The following is a 21,552-nucleotide window of genomic DNA, read 5'->3' as shown; positions in this document are numbered from 1 at the left end:
ATTTATACCCTTTCCATATTTTATTTGCATGCAACCTTTTTTTCCTTTTACAAAAATGAGCACAAACAGAACGGAAGGATGAATACTGTATTTATTTTAGAAAATCTGACTAATCTTTTCCTCCAATGTTTTGTTTGTGGGGAAAAATATTGCTAAATTATGTGAAATATGTAGAATGCTATTTTTTTTTTCCTCTGGGACCTACATTTCATACCAGTCCCTGCAGTTTTCCATCCCTGGGGAAATTTGTACAGATATTGTAGTTTGTCAACATCATTATGAAAAGACAAAATTGGCAGAACAGAGGTAAGATTAGGAAGTTGCTGTTTATAATTGTTCATCTGTGAGTTACCACACTGATACTGGCTCAGGACATATCCTCTTTTGGGATTCCCTGGCCAGTGTGAATTACAATAGTAACACATATTAATTATTTTTATTCAAAATGTTAGTATTTCAGTGGCTAAATGGATTCTACTGTTACATGTAACACCATGATTCTAGCCAGAAGTCTCATAAATTGAATTGACTATGGTGCTTGTAGTGCTGACAGAAGAAAGCTCAGCATAGTGTTAGCCTAAGGAATACTTCTGAGCGTTCACTATTAAAAAAAAAAAAGCACATCTGTTGTGAAAATGCCAAGGGGTTTTTTGCATTGGGAAATGAGCTGTTGAGTGGACGACACTTTGTACCTTTGTTAACATGACAGTTTCCTAAATCTTATTGTTCTTGCAAAGCTAATGACAACATTACCAACAAGATCGACCTGTTTGCTCCAGGAAGAAAAAACATTTAGAGAATGATGCAAGTTTATCACAGAAGCCTCAGAACTGGATCTTGGTATTATGTTAATAACAGCAGTGAACGGTGCAAGGCATTACACTCTAAAATCAAAGCTTCCCCAAATTTAGCAAAGAGTAATTATTAAAGTAATTAAAGATATTGCTTCATGTGTTGGCTAATAAAATCAATGGGAATTTCACAGCTCCTTACAATGGAATTTCAGAAGCTCAGTTCAAAGAAAATATTTCCAAGCTGCTGTCCAACCTTAAACCACACTGATACAATGGTTCAGTATATTATGACATGAGACTGATCAAAATCATAGTGGAAGAAGATTTTGTTATCATTTACAAGCCACTAACCCTACCTTCACTAAAGTATGTATTTATCAGTCCATCATACTGTTAGTCACCAAAACAGCCACATCATAAGCAACATATTTGGCCATAAATAGAAAGACACAGTGATAAATTTGAAATAAGAATTCAGACACAGCTATTACAATTTTGTCTCACTAAACCATGAGAAGTTCACATCCCTAAGATTAGCAAATTATACCAGATGAAATCAGACAGAAAAATTTCCTCTTAAAAATAGAAATTAAGGGATTTATTGCAATGTGCACGGGATATAAATAAAGTGAATTTAACTCTATATGACTGTGCAGGTTTTGGCTGGGATAAAGTTAATTTTCTTCACAGTTGGCTGGTATGGGGCTCTGCTTTGGATTTGTGCTGAACACAGGGTTGATATTATAGAAGTGTTTTTGTTATTGCTGAGCAGGGTTTACACAGAGCCAAGGCCTTGTCTGCTTTCTGTACTGGCAACAAGGCTGGGGTTGCACGAGAAGTTGGAAGGAGACACAGCAAGGACAGCTGTCCCCAAGTGACCACAGGGATATTCCATTCCACATGGCATCATAGTCACTATATAAAGGGAGGGGAAAGAAGGAGGAAAGAGGGGAGACATTCAGAGTGATGGCGTATGTCCTCCCAAGTAACTGGTGGGGCACTGATCTCCTGAAGATGGTTGAACACCTGTCTGTCAATTGGAAGAAGTTAATTAATTCCTTGTTTTGCTTTGCCTTTGTGCAGCTTTTGCTTCCCCTACTGAACTGTCCTTATCTCAGCCCATCAATTTTCCAGCCTTCATCCTTCTAATTCTCTCCCACTGGAGGGAGAGTGAACAAGCAGCTGCCTGGGGCTTGGTGGCTGCCAGGGGTTAAACCATGACAGAAACATTTTAAAGCCATCTTATCAGGAAGTCTATAAAATAATCATTGGCCTTTCTTTTCCCAAAATCAGATATTCTTGCAGTAACAATAAGGTAAATTCAAGAGTCCTCTCCTTCTTTCCAAGTCACAAATTTCTATTTTTTCACCTTTCTTCCTTTACATATAAAAAAAGCAATGGGAAAGGTAAGGTAACATCCTGTACTGCCAAATTTCTGAACAATCAGAGACCAATGATTTTTTTGCATAATGGCAAAGCTGGCAAAAAGACAGTGGTTTTTTTTTTAAGTTTTCCTAAAACAATTATGCATAAGTGAAATGAAGAATCAGTAATTTTAAGAATGCACTATGTAAGAGAAAGGGCCAGAATATTCTTTTGCTTTTCTGCCTAAAAGAACTTTAAGTCCTACTCAGAGCAATTTGGCACAGATGTCTAGATGTTCAGTACATACATCTAGTTCTATAATGCATGAAAAACAGTGAAAGTTGCATCTTTTATGCAGTGTTTGCAATATTCACTGCCACAGCTATTTAGACTAGATTTAGTCTCAGCCAGCTTCAGGTACGCAGCTTTAAGTGATGTAGAATGAGCTTCTTCAAAATCAACAGAGATTATACAGATCACTGCAATTGCTTTCCAACTCTCAACTACAAAGAGTGTGCAACTGCCTTAAGAGAAAATGCCCAATTTCAAACAGTTACACAAGACTTCCACTATTTGGGGGGAAGAAGCACCTACGGCATATAGTCTTAAAAGCTCCTGCTTGATGTAGAAAGCAGGAACACGCATTCACTGTATATTTTTAAAAGCCTAAAACCAGTAAGAGGTGGTTTTTCCTTAAGTATCCACTTGGATGGCTAATGATTCTGAAATATGTATCCTTCACAGTATTTATCCTCCCTCCTGCACATGCTGGAAGAAACCACACTCTCTTCCCAGAGGTTAAATGACTCCCACCATTACACAAGGACCGAGAGCTGTCACAGTAGCGTGAACCCATGTCACCAGAGCCTTAGGCTATAGTTGTCACCACTGCCCTAGAGTTCATTTCAAAACATACATTTTCTTCAAGGAACTCATTGAACTTTATCCTTCTCTGACATTAAGTGCCACACTGCATAATGGCACTGTACACACAAAGATTATTCTAGCTGACTCTGTCAAGTCCAAACAAAAGTAACTCAAACAAGGCCTGGGCTATTTGTTCTAAAACACCACAAGTGGGTGGATCTTCATTGCAAGAGAAATTCCTCAAAATTAAAGAGCAGTTTGCATATAAGCTACAGTGTAATATACATAGTCACTAAAAACCAAGAAGTCTCACCTAAAATCTGCATGAAAAGTGGCAACGTAGGTCAAAACATCTTTTGAAAGAACAATTTGTAATTTCCTGCACTCAAAGCCCAGCTTCCCAACTCCCAAAAATTATCATAGCTTCTGGCATCAACAAATACCAACCAAAGTTTGACACCGAGTTTTATGGAGGTAACCAAAGATTTTCCTCTATCATTTTCAGATCAAGCTTTGTTAGGTCATAGGTCCTGTCTAATTCACCCTCCTGAACTCAGCTGCTATTGATGTCCTTCTGGTTATCTGGTGAAAAAAGAGAAACAGAGTTCCCAGAGGCAAAAACAAAAGCTCATAAAAGCTATGGGTGCAGATTTTTCTACATTAAATTTATGCTGCAAGACACAATGATGTCCCACAGGTAGAAAAGCATCAAAACCAGTTTTTTAAATACCAGCAACAGAAGATTTGCTCAATAGGATCTCTCTCTGCACTAGAGAGAGGATACCATAGGAGTTAACACTGGAAAGACACAAAGGAATAACCTGACGATGGCACACTTCCTTTTATGAGTAGCAATAAACACCTAGCTCTTACAGACAGTAATGCTCCTTGGTGCTTCCCAAGACAAATTACTCTTAACCACATCCATACAGTTTATGGGAACAAAACATGCAAGAGCCAACAAGGACAGTCTCAAAATTTCTTCATGTAACTATTGGCAAGCAGAGGAGACCCTCTCACTGATTGTCAAACTTTTCACTGTCTTCACTATTACCCTTTTCTTAAATCTTCCTCAGGTCTTGTTTATAAATGCTTTTGCTCTCTCTCTCATCCCCAGCCTTCCCATGCCTCTGTTGAATCTAAATCTCTTGCTGTAATGGTTTAACACTGGCACAATGCCAGTGCCCCCATGAAGATACCTTCTCCCTGGTTTCTGCTGTGAGATGTGACCAGGAATAAGCAAAGCAGGCTCCTACTTAGGGAAAAAAGAAAACAAAACTTTATTAACTACACTACAACTACAAAGAAAAAGGAACACACATACACAGGGAAAATGAAAACTTCACAAATGCATTTCCTCCTCCCCCCACCAAATTTCCAACACAATACATTTGTTTCTCAAATCACCAACTCTCGGTCCAGCACCACCCTTCAAACAATCAATCCTCAGTTCATCAAGAGGAGAGGAGTCCTTCTTGTGCCATGGGCTTCCCCTGGAAACACAGCTGAAGCCTCGTGTGTTTCTGTGTCACTTGTGGCACCGCCCGGAGTACATCTGCCGTCGTGACTTCTTCCTTTTCATGTCCAGTGCTCTCACCACTGAACACGGACCAGAACTGCTTCTAGGGTTGTCTTTTAAGGATGCTCTGTCCCGATCCAAAAAAGGCACAGTCTCTCCTTTGGGACACCTGTCCCCACAATCTCTCCTTTGGGACACCTGTCCCCCCCATATTTTTTCACCCCCTGGGGCCGAGGGGCATCAACACTGAACCCTCTTGGCTCTGAGGCCATTGCCTCCCCCTAGAATGCAGTCTCTGTATCACAAGGAACATGGTTCTGTCCATGGCTATACAAAAAGAGTCCAGCAAAAGCTACTCCATCATCTCTTCCCACTAGGATTCTTCTCTACTCTTCTACTATCTCTCACTCGCCCAGACCTCTCTTACACTGGCCCATTTCCTTTTTCATCTTCCACTCTATCTTCTAGGAAAGGTCAATGTTCTGTAAAGTTCTCATTTTCCAAAAAGGGGTTAAAAGCTCCTACAAGTGGCCGGCTGAACCCCCCCCTCTTCTCCGTCCCAGCCGTGCTGCCGGCACAGGCCCATGTTTATCAAGCTTCAAGGTTACAGTCTCAGGCAGCGGCTCTTTCTCTCTCTCTCTCTGTCTCTCAGGGGGGGCTGCCCGATGGCTCCCGGTGTCTCTCTCTCTCTCTCTCTCTTCCACCCTTCCACCCCGGGGCTCAGGCCTACCTCTCTCGGCCACATGGCTTTCCCCTCCCCCTGCCCAGCCAGCAGCTGGGCCGGGGGAGAGACCCGAACACTTTCCCACCGGAAACCCAAGAGGACCCTCCCAGGGGAGAGCTCTGCTTTTAACCCCGTGTTCTCAGAGGCGTGTCCATGTCCCAATGGCCAGGTTAAATGCCAATATTAAAGCCTGAATATCCATTGGCCCAAAACACAGCATCCCAAAAAACACATTTCCTGTCAAACCACCACACTTGCCCAGGACAGGAAGAGCATAACTCTTGTATAGATCAGAGGCCCTCACCAGAAGCAGCACCACCTGCCTGTGATGATGCTGTGTATCACAAGGGCCTCGTCACCCACGGCAGCAATTCTTCAATGTGAAGAAAGGGTTCCACAGCAGAGACCTGCACAGAAAGCTGGTCAGGACAACAACACAGGAGTGTGGCAAATTTGCTGTAAACCTTCTGTGGACCTATTTTAGCAGACCCAAAGCCTGGGCAGCTTGAATCAGCCTGCTGACATTTACTATCTGGCTTTAAAAGAGACAATTAAGAATATCTTTTAAACTCTTATTTTAGGAGAAGGCTGTAATTCTTCTTTTGTTCATCAAGATGATACTCTGTAATTTGCTCCAAAAAAGGACTGGATACAGGTGACAAGATGTAGTCAGATTTCTTTCTAAAGGTATGTCAGGAGAGGGGAATGAAAAAAGATAGGCTCTTTCCCTGGATAGGCATGGGAGAAGAAAGAAATTAGAAACCTGATGAAGTGAAGAGACACTTTACTATTCTGACAAAACGTATCAGGGACAGCCATGACACAGGATTATGTTACTCCTGCCGAAAGCTCTAGTAAAACAAAGATTCCTAACATAGTAAGAGCCACACAATCCCATATAATGCATGTGTATCAGTAGCTGAAGTAATATCAAATCCTGAAACATTTTATTTTCAAGTCATCTGTGTGGACTACAGAAGGGGGAAAAGAAAATTACACCTGGCCTTTGGAGTGGGCTCCGTTCTGAGCAGCAAATCCATTTTAGGCTAAGCACATGAAATTCCCACCTCTGTTCCTCTCTCCATCATGTTTCCCTGCTATCTTCTCCTTTCCTTGCTATTGCCCTGAACATGCCCAAAGCTGCTGAGAGCTAGTGCTGCAGACTGGAGAAGCAGCTGTGAATGAGTGAACAGACAAGTCTTTTTCAGTCTTTCTTGGGTAAGAAAGGTCCTCACGCCTGACCTAGGCAACTCTTATTAATAAGCTCTGTTAATTTAATTCTTCTAACACTAAATGCCTCTTTCAGACTAGCACTGGGTTTGATCCTACTCGGTTCCAAAGCTTCCACCTGTCCTTGCAACCTTCAACCAAAGCTTCTTGTCAACAATCATCCAAAACACAGTCAGTGCCCACTGCAGTCCCACAGCCAGCTCCCATTTCATATGAATTAATTAATTTCCTAGGAAGTGAGGGTAAAGCAGTGAATCTTAGCAAGTCCTCAGCAAACTTAAAGTACATTAAGCTCTACTGCCCTGAATTAGAAAAATGTTAAGAGTCAGTTGTAATTGGTCTGTCAGTTTGATCTTTGCACATCACTCACCTGTACAGACATGCTGGTATAAAGCAGCACATTTTCTGCATATTTATATCATTTTGCATTTGAACAATGAGCACTAGCTGAATTCTAATTTCTGTATTACATGTACTAGAATAACTTGGAATAAAGGGAGTGAATGCAGTAAAACCAGAGAAACCTGCTAAATTAACTTACCCTAACAAGGCTTCTTTTCTTGTAACAGTAATTCTTGTAGTCTAGTTTAAAGCCCACTTAGAAATTCCCTTATATTCAATAATCCCAAGACCCCAATTCCTCACATTTCCTGTAAACTGTGTTACTTGCTTTTTAGGTGGCAGTAGGCAATATCAGGTTTGGTTTGTTTATTTAAGAATAGAAGTCTTATACCTCCATTAGCCCTACTTAATGCTTTTTCTAACCTTACAAATCAACACCTGTTGTATACATAAACTAACTCCAGAGCATTGCCATCTTCCCCATCTTTAAAACACCAACTTTCATCATGATGCAAAGGCTTGCTTTAAACAGGAGGAGCAAGTCAATTAAAAAAAAAAATCTTATTCAGTGCTTGAGAAGCCAATAATGTCATAGCCTTTTTGAAAGCCATACTTCTACTAACTTCAACCAAAAAGAAAAAAAAAAAGAAAAAAATCACATGACATTGATAATTAGAGTGTTTAATTGCTGCAGTCCTTAGATGCACACAGAGTGGCTGTTCTTTCTATCACAGTTTTGCCAGGAAACTAAACAGGTTTCCATACATTTTTAGCCAAACCCACTACAAGATCATTTATTTACAAAGCAAAAACAAAGTTAAAAACCCACCTACACCATCCTAGTTTAAGCTAAAGGAAACTGTAATATCAACTGGAAGCAACATCTCCCATCCTGTTAAGAAGAGTTAATATACAGAGAAGTTTCCATAAGTCTGTTCTAATTCATCTCAGATTGGTTCCATAGGCCCCTGATGTTAATCAGAAGTTTGCAAATGATTCAGCACTACCTGAATCACAGATTCATTTTAATTCAAGAGTGCACTGTCAATTCTGTGCATCCCCAGCATAACTTCTTCATCCAGAGATACTGAAACAAATATTTACAAGGAAGGCAACTGGTACACAAACTGTACACAAATAGGAAAAGCCAAGGAAAATATACCTACTATAGTAAAGGTTAACAGAGAATTATCAAGAATTGATGCTAAATACTTTATATCAAAGGTCCATTGAAATACACTGTCCAATACAGAGGTAAGTAAGAAAATATTAGTACCAGTGGTTTCCAAAACTTCTGCTCTCTGAAATTTTATCCAGTTGCAACCCCTAAACAGGACAATAATGAAGTGAGCAAGCTCTTAATATTAAGCTTTTCTGTATTTTTTTTTGAAAACAAAAAGCCTAATTTCAGCTTTCTACAGTAACAAATGCTTTAGAGGAGTTCTCACTTGCTGAGTGTCTGGTAAGGTTCAAGACATTCCAGTACATTTTTGGTCCCATATGTGAAGGCTTTAGATCAGCAGGTTAATTAATTTGTGTCTTGCATATTAATCCTCCCTCTTTCAGACTAAGGGAAGAACAGAAAACTTTCAGTAGTAAACACTGCAATGCTCTTTTGTAAAGTCTCTCCACCTGGATATATAAGTGGAAAGGGAGAATTATGTTTCACCATTCCTCAGCACTACATAGAAATTAATCTCCCACACAAGTCCTTCCCAAAAATCATACTTACTGTGGGGGGTGAAGATGAAAGCTGCATACTTGCTAATGTTCCCAAAAGAACCAAAATGGGACAATGTGCAGCAGGGATCTTTTAAATTTGGACAAGATTAGATGTCAAACCCACCAAAACCTTGAAGGCTCAGCCCCTGTGCAGACCTAGACGGTGCCTAGTGAAAGCCTTACCTACGGAGATGATGACAACAAGCAAGGCAGGGATCTGGAGCTCGTGCCATCCCCCAGCATCACTGCTGGCAACCCGACTGAAGAACAATTACACGGCCTTCAAAAGGAAAGCAAATCAGAAGGCTGGCAATTTTCCCCCAGTGACTTTTTTACATATACCTAACATTGAAAGGCGATAAGAATTCCCCAGTCCTGTAAGCAATACCATCCACTGCAATGAGGATGGATCAACAGCACAACAAAGGAAAGTCTCTACAGTCTTCAGATATGTGAATTCTTCTGGTGAAAACCAAAAATTATGAAAGGTCTAAGTATAAAGATTCCAAACTTAAAATCAGTTTAAACCTTAGAAAGAAGATGCATCCTCCATTCTACGTAATGTTTTAAACTGTCTAATTGGGTTAGGGAAAAGATGAAGTGGGTGAGAACACAACCTTTATAGCCTATAAGACTACCAAAGAGCTTCACCTTGCAGGATCAGGGGAGCACAGCAACGCTAAACTAAGCTGCACAGAAACAACTTCCCTTTTGTTTCATTTGACCTAACACTGCCCTTTAGCTTTTAGGTGTATTTAATCCCAAAACTCAAAAAAAAACAAAACCAAAAAACCCAACTTTGGAAACTTTCTAATATTCTTTTCTGGCACTAGGGAATAAAAAAGTAAGAAGTTTCTTAAACAGTTCTAAATGGACAAAATAATCAACAGTTTACTGTTTTAAATGAACAAACCAGGCTTTTCTTCAGTTCTAACAAAGTAGTCAGTCTTTCTTATTTCCAGTTCCCCTGGATCATGCAGGCTACCTTTTGACAGGTTTCACACATTTCTAATTACACTGTGGATTTAAAACTAAAGCTTGGAGGTCCTAGTAAAACTGTCTCATGAAATTATTTTTGTCTTATGTCCAAACCTGAGGGAACTGTGGGCAAAAGTGTGTGTAAGGTCTTAGAGCACAAGAGGAGGGAGGTTTGTTTACAGGTTAAAAGAGCCCAGAACAGGCATGTCTTCCACAGTGATCTTTGTATTTAAAAGAACACCAGGAGATTAAATCTCCCCATCTCCTAAAACTGTGGGTGGAGTGGTTTTTTGTTTTGGTTAGACTTGGTGGGGTTTTGTTGTTCGATTTGTTTGCTTTGTTTGTTTTGGTGGAGTATTCTGTTTGGGGTTATTTGTTTGTTTTTAATCCTTTTAGGTTCCTTTATGTCATTTCCTCCAAACCTACTGAAGATTTTAAGAAATAAAGGGAATTCAAGGACAGATGATGAAAGTGATTAGAGGCTTAGAAAGACACACATATGAGGAGGGATTATTAAAGTCTGCCTTGCCTATAGACAAGATCAATGGGAAGGATCATAAGAGAGACATGGAAAATGAGAAGAGACATTCCACAGAATGCTTTTTCATCAGTAGAAAGGAAGTGAATTTCTGGGCTTTTTTTTTAGTGTAAGCCTTTTATATGCATGATCACGTAAGAATTAAATAATCCAAAAAAACCACTGATTCTGCTGCTAGTATCACTAAGGCTGAAAGAACAAGAAGCTTGAAATTAGTTTCTCTATTCATTAATAAACAAACCACACCTGTTCCAGGTAAGGTTTGTGTGTTTGTTTCAGATAAAGGAAGGCTTTTTACAATTCTGTTTTCCACTAATAAAAAGAAAGTTCTGAATAAGCTCCAATGTGCAAGAAATCAATTGGGACTTCTCAAATGCATCTGGTACTTGCTAAAAGCAAGCAGACTTCTACATAGACTGCTGATGGGCTGAAGTTAAGGAATTTATGTGTTTTAGTTGTACTGGAAAAGGACTTTTCTCCTCCAAAGCCATACCTATAAATTTATAGTCCTGATGAAATGATGAAATGCAGAGGGTTCTTGTTCAGTAATGGGTAAGACATCAAGAGTGAAGAGCAATGTCCTGATCAACAGATTAAAAAAAAAAAAAAAAGAAAAAAGATAGCTTTAACAGACCCTTATAGAGTCTTGAAAGGCAGTCCTGACACAGTGCTCTTGAAGTAAAAGTCAGCACAGTGAGGCACGGGTTAGCATAGCTAGGCCAGTTTGAGCTTCAGGAATGTGAACTATTGCAATTGCATAGACCTCTACATGGACTTACTGATCAAGAAATATAGTGTGGGCAGAATCTGAACACCCTAGTCTTCCACAATGCTTACTGCAAAATCAAGTTCCTTAAGAAAGCACTATGACACTTTTTTAAACTATCCTGCCAGTTACATTCCAGCAAGAGCAGTATTTTGTTCAGTACAACTAAAAATGCAACTCCTGTTCCCAAATTGTTCTACTTCATATCTTAGGTCCTGATTTTGAATGTTTTTCAAAGATTTGTTTTGAAGCATTGCAGGAATCAGCTAGAAGTGGATGTTAAGCACAGTGAAGCTGCAGCAACTGGCATTAGCAGAGAAGACAGGAAATGTTTTGCATGGCTGTATTGTCCATGGATTTCACCTGCACCACCGGAGCGATCTGCAGTAATCCAGATTATAGTGACCAGATACTATTGGCAAGGAGAGGCAGGCAAAATCTCCTGGAAGGGCACCCTTCCTAATCTGGAGATGGATGATTTTCCAGAACTAAGGCAACTACATGGCTATAAACCTGTACCCATCACATAAAAGCAGAACTGTAAGGCACTAAATCCATTACACTTCATGTAATAGTGGTTTTACACCCCACTCAGTACTGCTGTGCATGGCATAGCTGGACTCTCTCGTGATTCATCCAAGGAAGAGACCATCCAAGAAGAGAGAACAGCCTCTCCTTCAAAATATTTGGCCTTCAGCAGCAGCAGTGACTCTCCTAAGTTAAGAATGATCCAACTATACCTAAATAAAGTATTTCCTCTCGTTCAGCCACTGGGAACATCACACAAAATGTGACATATGGAGAATTATTAGCAGAACCCACAATATCTTACACTTCAAACGGCCTCAAAGAAGAAGGTATTGAGCAGACCTGTTGCAATGCACTGAAGAAGCTTTTTGGCTGCAGCAAAAATATTTAAATCCCCTTGGACTCTACATTTTAAACTCCGAAGGCTGTATTTACAGTAAACTGTTCCAGCACTTCTGCAAACTAAATTTAATGATGCCTTCCTACAGTATACACAATAGCAATTCTGGAACTGTCATTTTACCTGTCCAATGAAAAGGTGTCACTTTCTCATAAGGAAAATCCTTAGCTGGGCTTGGAAGACGTGCAGTAACCTATAGGCTGGAGAATTCCTTTAACACCCATCACCTAAAAACTGGACTCAGTAGCCTATTTTATACAGACTAGGAGATGCAGCTTCTACTTTAACACCTCTCTTTTCCCCAGACTTTATTAAATGGATCTCACCTTACTTACAACATGTCCTATCCTGCTACCAAATCCAGCTCCAAGGCATTCTTCACACAGCAAGCCTCCCTAGTCTGCTCAGGTTCTTGAGAACCCCACCACCAGCTCTGTATTGTTGTGTCCATGCACTGCATTACTCTTCTCCATCCATGTTCGAGAATGGCAGCTTTAACTTCAGCTGCTCTGATGATTTTTGTTCAGTCTCTAAATAAAAACCAGCATTCTAATTTCTTGCTTTTTTTCTACATAATAGCTCCAGTTCTTGCTGCTCCAATGTGTGACCATTTCTACCCCTATGGCTAAGGCAGTAAGAGAAACATTGAAGTTATCCAAGCAACTTACCCAGGAAAAATTCCAATTTGTCTGGACTAAGCACAAACAGATTTAATACAAGGTCTTACCATCATCTGGAACATACAACATGCTGCTACCATACCTAGCAATTACTTTACAAGTTCTGTGATATTTGACACAACTTGTAAAGCCCAAACCCTGGAGCATCACAATTACATACAACTCTAAACTTGTACAGAGTTGTATTTCCAGCCCTCATGGTCACAGGAAGGGAAGATGACACTAATTCTGATTAAAAGAAATCCAAAATCAGACAGAAGACTGATGCTATTTTTAAATTGCCTTAAACATGAGATTTTTTTTAAATGTCAATACACAAGTACAATAAACAACACAGCATTAGCCATGATACTTTATACTTTTAAATAAAACAATTAGAGTAGGGAGTAGAGTTTAACCTTTAAATATGCCAAAAATTATGAAGATATGCAACTTTTCTCCGTGGCCACACTTAGGTAGGTAGTGACTATTCTTACAGCAAGACCAATGAAAGAGAAACTAATGAGTTCAACTTTCAACAGAGAAGAACACAGGAAATGCATGACTGTTAACTCAAATATGACTAGCATGTGTCATATTCACCTTACAGTGTGAAGAGCATTGTAGATTCCAGTAGTAATGCTACAGTGTATAGGGTTACCTATTTTTAAAATATTTCATTATTCTGAAGCAATCTGAATCACACCATCTCCTTTTCATCACTGTGAATTAATGGGCAAGAGGGATGGAGAATACTGCTAATGCGCAGTACTGGAAAATAAAACACCCAAACCCCAAAACCTTCACCCCAGTCACCTCCCAGAAAAGATCTCGCCTCACAAATAGTTGATTCTTACACTTCCAACCATAAAGTTCATTTGTTGTCTGACCCAGGATCTCAGCACAGAAAAGAAAACAGAATTTCTGCCAATATCCCAAGTCAGCTAGAGCAACCTTGTTTTTCCTTTCCTGCAGTGCATGGGAAGAAAGAGCCACTTTTTACATGTTTTTGAACTGAACATTTAGGTAAGAACTTTAAACTAAAAAGCAAAGTGCCTTCATCAACAGAACATTTACCATAAAAGCCACTAAATACATGAAAGGATCACAGCTTTGCCTACACATGTTTATGTTTATATATATACCATATGAACAAAACACTAAAATAAAGAAGGATGAACTTGCCAGGAGACTAAGAAAAACTATTTCATAAAGCCATACATTATGGATATATATGATATTCTTACTTTATCCCTACAACACACAGGTGCACTTTTTCTGTCAAGTTCCATTCCTGCCACAGCCCTCTTTTAACTTCATAAAAGGAACCATAATAATTCTCTGCTGCCAGATACAATCACCTGCTCGAGTTTATTAAACAAACCTTGAGAAACAGAACCAAGCCCCAGTATTCACCACTGTGATCGAGACAGATTCGCGGCATTAAATCATCGGCACTGTTGACTCTGGTGAGTAAGTTCTCTATTACACTTGTATCCCTCTGGTTTCGATTGCGGGGATACCTCGAACATTGGTTTCTATGAAGTCAATATCCAGTTTCATTTCATTTTCCTATACCAAAAAGTGTTCAGAGCATGAACGTGAAAGAATCACATAGGAAAAAACCTTCCTTTTAGATCGTCAGCCTAGGAAACGCGGAGACCTCACGGGGAAAGTGCTGCAGGTTGGCGGCTGCCTGTCAGAGCTCGGCACCCCAATCCCCCAGGCAGCCCCAGCGCCGTCGCCCCCCGGCTCGCCGGCTGTCTCCCGCCTTACCCTCGTCTTGCGGCGCCGGTGCCGCTCCGGGTCCGAGTACGTCCTGTCCACGGCGAGCGCCGTGTCGCTGCCCGGCATGCTTGTGCGTGTGTTTGCGCTGCTGCTGCTGCTCTGCCCGCTGCCCCACGCCGGGCGCGGTGCCGCCCAGGGCCGCCCAAGCACCAGCCCCGCGGCCGCGGGACCGAGCGGGATCGGGATCAGGAGCGGGATCGGGGCCGCCGCCGCGCGGGAGCGCCGGGCACGCCCCGCCCGCAGGGCCCCGCCCGCCCCGCGGCCGCCCCGCCGCTCCCCAGCCCGACCGGGCCCTCCGCGCTCCGGGTCCCCCCGCACGGGTCCTGAGGGGGGCCCGGCTGGGGTGTCCCCCTCCTTCGAAAAAGGAAGGACGCCTGCGAGGGGATGAAGGTGGGAGAGAGCTTAGCCAGGGGGACTGGGCCAGAAGTCCCTTCGTTTGTTTAATTTTCGAGGCCGTCCTGTCTGAGGGGACAGCTGGAGCTGGGACACGATGATATCCCAGAGAAATGGCTGAACAGAGGGATGACAGTTCCTCCCGCTGACTGCCGCTGGTTTGGGTCCGATCCAGGTCTTGGAGGGAGTTACCATCAAGCAATCTCGACTTGCCTTAAAACAAACCTAAACCCTGTGGTCACTGTGAAACCTCACAAAGTGCAGCATATTGTGAACCTAAAGGTTCAGAAGTCCAAAGGGGAAAGAAAGGAAGAAACCAGAAGCATTGCGTTGTCAGTTTTGGGCAGACTCACTCGTAAGGTTTTGACTTTGGCAGCCTAAGGTACCCTGGACCAACACTGCTGCCTGAAAGCCCTTGATACCTATAAGCTTTCACAATAAAATTGTATCAACATTCTGTCAAATCAACTAAATAATCAGAGCTTGAATTTTCCAAAGTGTTCGGTAGACCAGCACAGCAACCAATTCAGCCCCCTTTTCTGCATATTACCTATGTGAGATAAATCCTTCAATATCCTGGCACAGGGGAGCTTCAAACCACACTTCTGAACGCTCAAGGAAAACTTGTTTTCTAGGGCATGTGTATGCCAATGCACTTAAATTCCTAAGAGTTGAGTGGAGCTTCTGACTGATCTTCACATTCCTCTTCAGATTTTCTATGCTGAGGAATGCATTTAAGTGACACTTAACACATTTTAATCCACTGAAAAGTGCAAGTAAAATACTGTTTTATAATCAGTAAGTAGTAGAGGAAATGTATTTCTTTTCCTTTCTGAAATAAACAGACTTGTTGAGTTACCACCGCTAATTATTACACAAGTAAATATGGAGTTCCTTCAGGCCAACTCTTGCAGGAGTAGCAGGACTTCACCTTTTAGGTACAGTTGCTCTCATGCTCATGCACAACTCACACTGCTTTTTTTCTCTAGCTGGAGACAGCAACAGTCCCGAGGCATGTGGGTATATAAACACACTTAAATATCAACATAGTTAACTACCCTAGGAGGACCTTGCAGCTTTAAGAAAATGTTTCCCTGTTGCCATTTGTTTGTTTTATTGGAATCATATGTTCCAACATAACAGTACTGTCAGAGGTTAATTATCTGACATGAGGACCTTGATAGTGTTTTAAAGTAATGAGGTCTTTATAAATAAAAGACCTGGAATTCTAAAATAAAAAGAAATACTATGAGACCTCACCTTCTTGGCAGATGTTTCATCTTCAACTCTAACACCAGTTTTAACAAAGTTATCCCAAAGGAAACAATGAGTGGGTTTCCTAAAGGAAGCACTATTTTCCTAATGCAGTATTCAAAGTACCAAACTAACACTAGATACTGCACACAGATGGTGACTTGCCACCCTTCCTATACTTCTTATGAAGCTGAATGAGTTAGCTGAAGTTAAAAGGCTGCTGGGAAAAAAGCAGAAATAGAAACTTTTTTCAGTCCTTCAGCTCAGACATGAACATTAATTCATGTGCCAGAGAGTGAGGAACTCTGGAGGTAAATTGAGTAAAAAATTAAATAGGCAAATTTTGTGGGGCTTGGGGTTTTCACTGAAGAAATAATTGCACATTTCCAAACAGGAATGTGTGGTTTTCAGCACCTAGGATGAAACACCCTTATTTCCTCAGAAACTTTCAGGGTTTTTTTAAAGTCTTGCCAGATGTAGTTGATCAAAGCATAGAAAGGGTAAGCAGTTGGAATAGGGACACATAAAATACTGCAACTGCTTGATGTTTTAGTAATAGAAGGCTTATTATAAATCATACTTTATTCAAAAGTTTAAGAGTTTTATTTACATATCAGCCTTATTTAAATAGTAGTAGCAGACTAGCCACAAAATGGTGAAACTTCTCTTGAAGATAAAAAGAGGCAGGAATATGCAATATATATTTAGAGGTAGTATCAACATGCAGAGTACTATATTTACAAAGAAAGCTCTGTCCTGATGTAGCCTCTAAGAAGAGAACATAGTATAGCTGGTTTGTAAGACCCCAGGGTTGCATTAGTCACACCTTCCAAGCAAGCCTGTGGATCTGTTGCTTGGGCACTGCTCTCAGTGGCGCATACCAGAAACAGGAGCTCCCAGCTCCTGTGCCAACAGTAAAAGCCCTGGCACTGCCAGCTCCTGGAGGAGCTGTGACCACAGGACAGCAAGCCAATCCATTGGGAACAACTGCTGCACACAGCAGCAAGGTATAGTGGAGGACAAACAGCTGCTTGGGTGGAGACACCTGTCCCATGGGTCAGGAGAGTCCTTCCACACAAGCTGAATTAGGAGCCATTGTAATTCATTGTAATTTTGACAGTGTCTGCAGGTGCAACATCTAAAGAAATGTTCTTTTCATATGTTGGACTTAAATCATCTGTGTCTTCAGAATTTATGTCAAACTGTGGTGCAATGCAATTCTCTGACCAAAGGCTGCTCTTTTCCCCCCTTTATCTTTCCTTCTCACACGTGGGCCTCTAGGTCCTTCCTGAGCTGGAGCAGGAGCAGGTTCTTTTCCTATGGCACATTTGCAGAATGCATTTCATATGGCTTGGCTGAACAAAGAGCACCTGCCCTCCTCTTGCACACACAGCTGGTTTGTACAGCTCTCCTTCCTCACTCCAAAACAGAGACGTGACACCCTGAACGTGGCAGAATACTGCACAGCACAGTACTACTGAGAGCTTCACTGGGTACTTCTCTCACTCTCATTTTCAAAAGCCCACAGAGTTTAAATAAGTGTTCTTCCCACACACTGCACCTGCTCTCTACTAAACCTTAACTCCACGAGAGCAAATTCTTCCAGATAGCAGCAAGAGCATGAGCTGGACTCACAGAGACTTAGATAGAAACGGTTGTCCAGTTTCATTCTCTTATCCTTAGTTCTTCTCTGAAAGCATTTTAAACATTAATTTCTATTGCTTAAATTAATGATAAAATGTCAAATCATTCCAGCTGTCCATTTTGCCAATTTTAAAGTTCAAATGCCTCAAAATCCCTCACTGAGTGCCCAGCAGTCAGTGCCCATTCTTTTCCAGTCCTTCCCCTCAGTTCAGCATGCTGGCTTGATCCACAATGCTTAACTCTTGGTATTTACATTATTTTGCCTACCTTATTAAAGTGACCTTTTAAAGAGTGATGCCTATTAGGAGCAGAAGGTCTAGTAAAGACTTATGATCACTGTACAAGAGTATTCACTACTGTATTTGGTTTTCAGAGGGACAGACATCAATACTGCAGTTGCCTGTATTGCCATGTTTTAGGAAAATGAAATCTCTGGAGGTGCAGCAGAGGCACTGACCAAAGGAGACCTATCAGCTGGAGCCTGAGCTTTCCCAAGATGGTTCCTGTCTCACTCTTCTCTTCAGAGACTGCATCTTTGCCATCCATTTTTTGCCCCATGACTATGTGTAATGCTTGCACAGCAGACATACCACTCCCACCTACAACCTATAAATTTTCCATGCTGACTTATGCATAGGCCATGGTGGGACCAGAAGTGCCAGTGCACTTTTGGGATTGCCTAACAAAACCCAACTCCCACACAATACAATCCCCTAGGTGGTGTCACGCACACATACTGGGAAGTAACAAAAAAGACCCTTTTTGGGACCTTTATAGAGGTGGAAAACATGGAAATTCTTTCATTTGGAGGCTGGCTCAAGGTTTGGTCCCATTCTCTTTCCCGTTTTATCATGAATTTGAGTCTTGGCAATTTACTTTTATTCTTTGGACTTCTACTACCCTATTTGCAAAAGGGGAAGCATGGCACACCTTTCTCGTGTGGAGAACCTTGAACTCCAGAATTTCAAGTGCTATTATTGAATGTTGTGTTCTAATGTTCATGGGGAGAAATTAAATATCTGATGTCAAAGGTATGTTGGCAAAGGTACAATCAGGAAGAAGACAAAGATCCCTTTTCCCACAATGGTAACATCTGTACTCTAAACAGGATACTGGGACTTCTTTTGAGAGACTTTTTAACTTGTCCTCCAAATCTTTTTCCAAAAGCTTTCATCAGCCAGCCTCCAGGGAAAGGGTCTACGTGAAAAGAGACTGTTAGTCATTTCCAAGTCTGAGGTCAAGTGGGATAGTGCTGAGTGGCATTGGTCTTGCAGTTAGCCCTGAGTGCACTGTCACAGTTCCCAGTTCCTCTGCCAAAGCATGAGCCTTTCACACTCACAGCAAAGGAGATACTCTGCTGGTTTGTACCCAGCACAAACTACCATGGGATCACATTAAGACTTGCAGATTGTATTGCCAAGTTCTAACAAGCATTCAGAAGATGTTGATAAACTTTCAGATATCAAAATAAAATTTTAAATTAACCCCTCTCCTCCTGATTAAGAAATGTCCTCTTCTGATTAAGAAATATTTTATCTGCTATCACAAGAGTCCCAAATGTTTTATCTGCTTTCACAGTAGAATAGCTCTGGAAACTTTGTGAGTATACATTTTCTACACAGCAAGAAACTGCAAAACAAAGACTTTCATATATTAGTGAGATGCACTTATAAGGAGTGAAGTATAGAGAAGCAAGTAAAAGATTCCAGTTCAGGGTAACAGAAGTTCTCCTTCTTTTTCCTTTTCCCTGCATACTATTGTGTGTCCCTTGCTGTGTGATGAAAGGCAATTTCCAGGCCTTTCCTCATTCTCATACAACCTAGGAAAATTCAGCTACATAATTCCTCACTGCTGCTGCTGAGTGACAGCAATAGTGCAAACAGTACCTACTAGATGGTGGCAGTGTTTTGCATTTCAAATGCTGTGAGTAAGAGCCACCTTTGTAGCAGACTGAAATGCCAACTGTTCTGTATACCCAAAACTCGCCTGGAGCCCAGCTATTTACATTAAAGATAGTCCATATTGCAGAGGCAAGTAGAGAATTCTCCCTCTAGCAACATGAATGGTTGCTGCTCATCAGCTTACAAATTTTCTTCTGCCTCATAGTATGTGATTTGTGGCTGCCTGAGAATGAATGTATGCAGCCTCTTAGTCCCAAATCAGCCACTCTGACACTGTCACAAGGCATGCAGGACGAACAGCTGCAGCCTGCTGGCACATAAAGGTGTACCCCCTTCCAAAACACAAATATGAACTTGCATCCAAACCATTCACACTGTTGCCAGAAGACAACCAGTCTGAATCTCCTATTACTTCATATTCTTGTGGTTATATCAGGGCAACATTTTATCTCAAATTAAAACAAGCACACTAGACATAGCCATGAGCACAGGAATTGCTCCTGGAATGTGCCACCCTAACCCACTCTGTGAGCAGCAGCGCCTGCAGTCCCCCTGAGGTGGCATGTAGCTGGGTAGGTGACATCTGAGCTCCTAAAGGCTCTGTAAGTTAATACACAGCAGCTTTCACTCTACTGCTCTGCGGCCATAGCTGCACAGAATCCCTGCTCAGTTTGTGGCTGAGGGCTGCACACAGAGATAGCAGACATTGCTGGATAGGAACCTGTCAATTTTTATTCATCTATGAGGTACATTGCATGGTGGTGGCTCTGTATAAGTCATGTCATGCTAAATGTGTGACATCAATTATTTCCATATCAATCGACAAAGTCAGATGCAGAATTAGGACTCACTTGCCAGTCAACCAGAAAACACAGATGGGTTATGAGAGGACAGAAAAATTAATGATTATACATGTAAGCCTACACCTTGTCCTGGTGAGAGTTGTTGCAACATAGCCCTTTGAGTTTTATTACAGTGACTCTATCTACAGAGATGCAAGCTACAACGACATGAAGTTCAAATTCCCTCACGAATGTAAAAGATGATCTACAATTCATGACCTACAATTCATCTAACTGAGGAAATTTTCCAAGCACCTGATTTTAACAACAAATATTTTAAAGGCAAGAAATTGCAAACAAAAAAACTCCAGAGCATAGCATAGATATTTCTATTATGCTAGATACATGAGTATCAGCCATTTTTTAAAGTATCTAGCAACACACTACCTTTACATATCTAAATACAATAATATGTCAAGAAGCCACTTCTGGGTCATTACTATAAAATTTTAAACAAATAAATGTGTTTTTTAAACAATATTCATAATGATTCTTTGGGGCTTTTAAAATCATGATTTAGTAAGGTATTTTTCATTACAAAATTTGGGGGACAGTCTTTGACAAACTGAAGTCTTCTGCTTTATTCTTATACAACCAATGAATTATATGAGATATCACACAGTACCATTGTCTTATCCTTGGGACCTGAGCTGAGCAAGAATATATAAGCAGCAGCTTATTCTGCAATATTTTTGGAAGCTGTATTGACACAGTAGAGTCCTAGTATTTTAGGGGGAGTTCCCCCTGAACTTCCATTACTGGAAAATATTACAGCATGAGATCACTAGAGAACTGAACAGAAAAGACACAACATCTCCCAATAAAAATTCCTATTCTGCTATGTAGCAATGCAATTTTCTGAAACAAAATTATTGCCTTTATGCCCAGCATAACTGTAACCAATCTTTTCTTACTAGAATTATATGCATGGAGGGTAGGATTTCTTTTTATTTACCAATACAGCTATGTCTACGAAGCATTTATACATAAATCAATCCTAAGCCAACAAAAGGAAAGAGAACCTCAATGTCCACAGACATCTGACAGGACACAAGACACCCTGCAGCAGACAGGCTGCTCTGGGGCTGGAATAAACTGAAATCCTCTTCCCTTTCAGTGCCCACCAATATACTCTTCATCCGCTGGCCTCAAATGTCACTGAAAAATGAAGCTGCCTCTCTTCTTGCCTTAAAAAAAAAACCCAACAAAACCAGTTTTGGCAGCTGGGTTGTGTTGGTCTGATATGGAGGGTTGCAAAGTAGTTGCCTCTGCTTCATCCACGAGTAGCTCCCCACTTC

At 41.0% G+C, this 21,552-nt stretch overlaps 1 protein-coding gene across 3 annotated transcripts in view; it reads right to left on the bottom strand.

Annotated features, from left to right (window-relative positions):
• The window catches only part of TMCC3 (transmembrane and coiled-coil domain family 3), a 133,677-nt gene that overhangs the window by 31,245 nt on the left and 80,880 nt on the right, over window positions 1–21,552 (bottom strand). The window contains exon 1 of one of the 3 annotated variants that reach the window (XM_054631855.2): window positions 14,209–14,447. The exons of the other annotated variants lie outside the window; for them this stretch is intronic. Coding sequence (XP_054487830.1) covers window positions 14,209–14,286 — 78 coding nt within the window. The 5' untranslated portion in view covers window positions 14,287–14,447. Of the gene's footprint in view, window positions 1–14,208; window positions 14,448–21,552 lie in introns of those variants that run through there. 3 annotated transcript variants of the gene reach the window in all.

Source organism: Agelaius phoeniceus, chromosome 5 (assembly GCF_051311805.1).
Source record: "Agelaius phoeniceus isolate bAgePho1 chromosome 5, bAgePho1.hap1, whole genome shotgun sequence".
NCBI lineage: Eukaryota > Metazoa > Chordata > Aves > Passeriformes > Icteridae > Agelaius > Agelaius phoeniceus.
The sequence above is the reverse complement of the archived record's forward strand: the minus strand, read 5'-3'. Positions and strand labels throughout refer to the sequence as shown.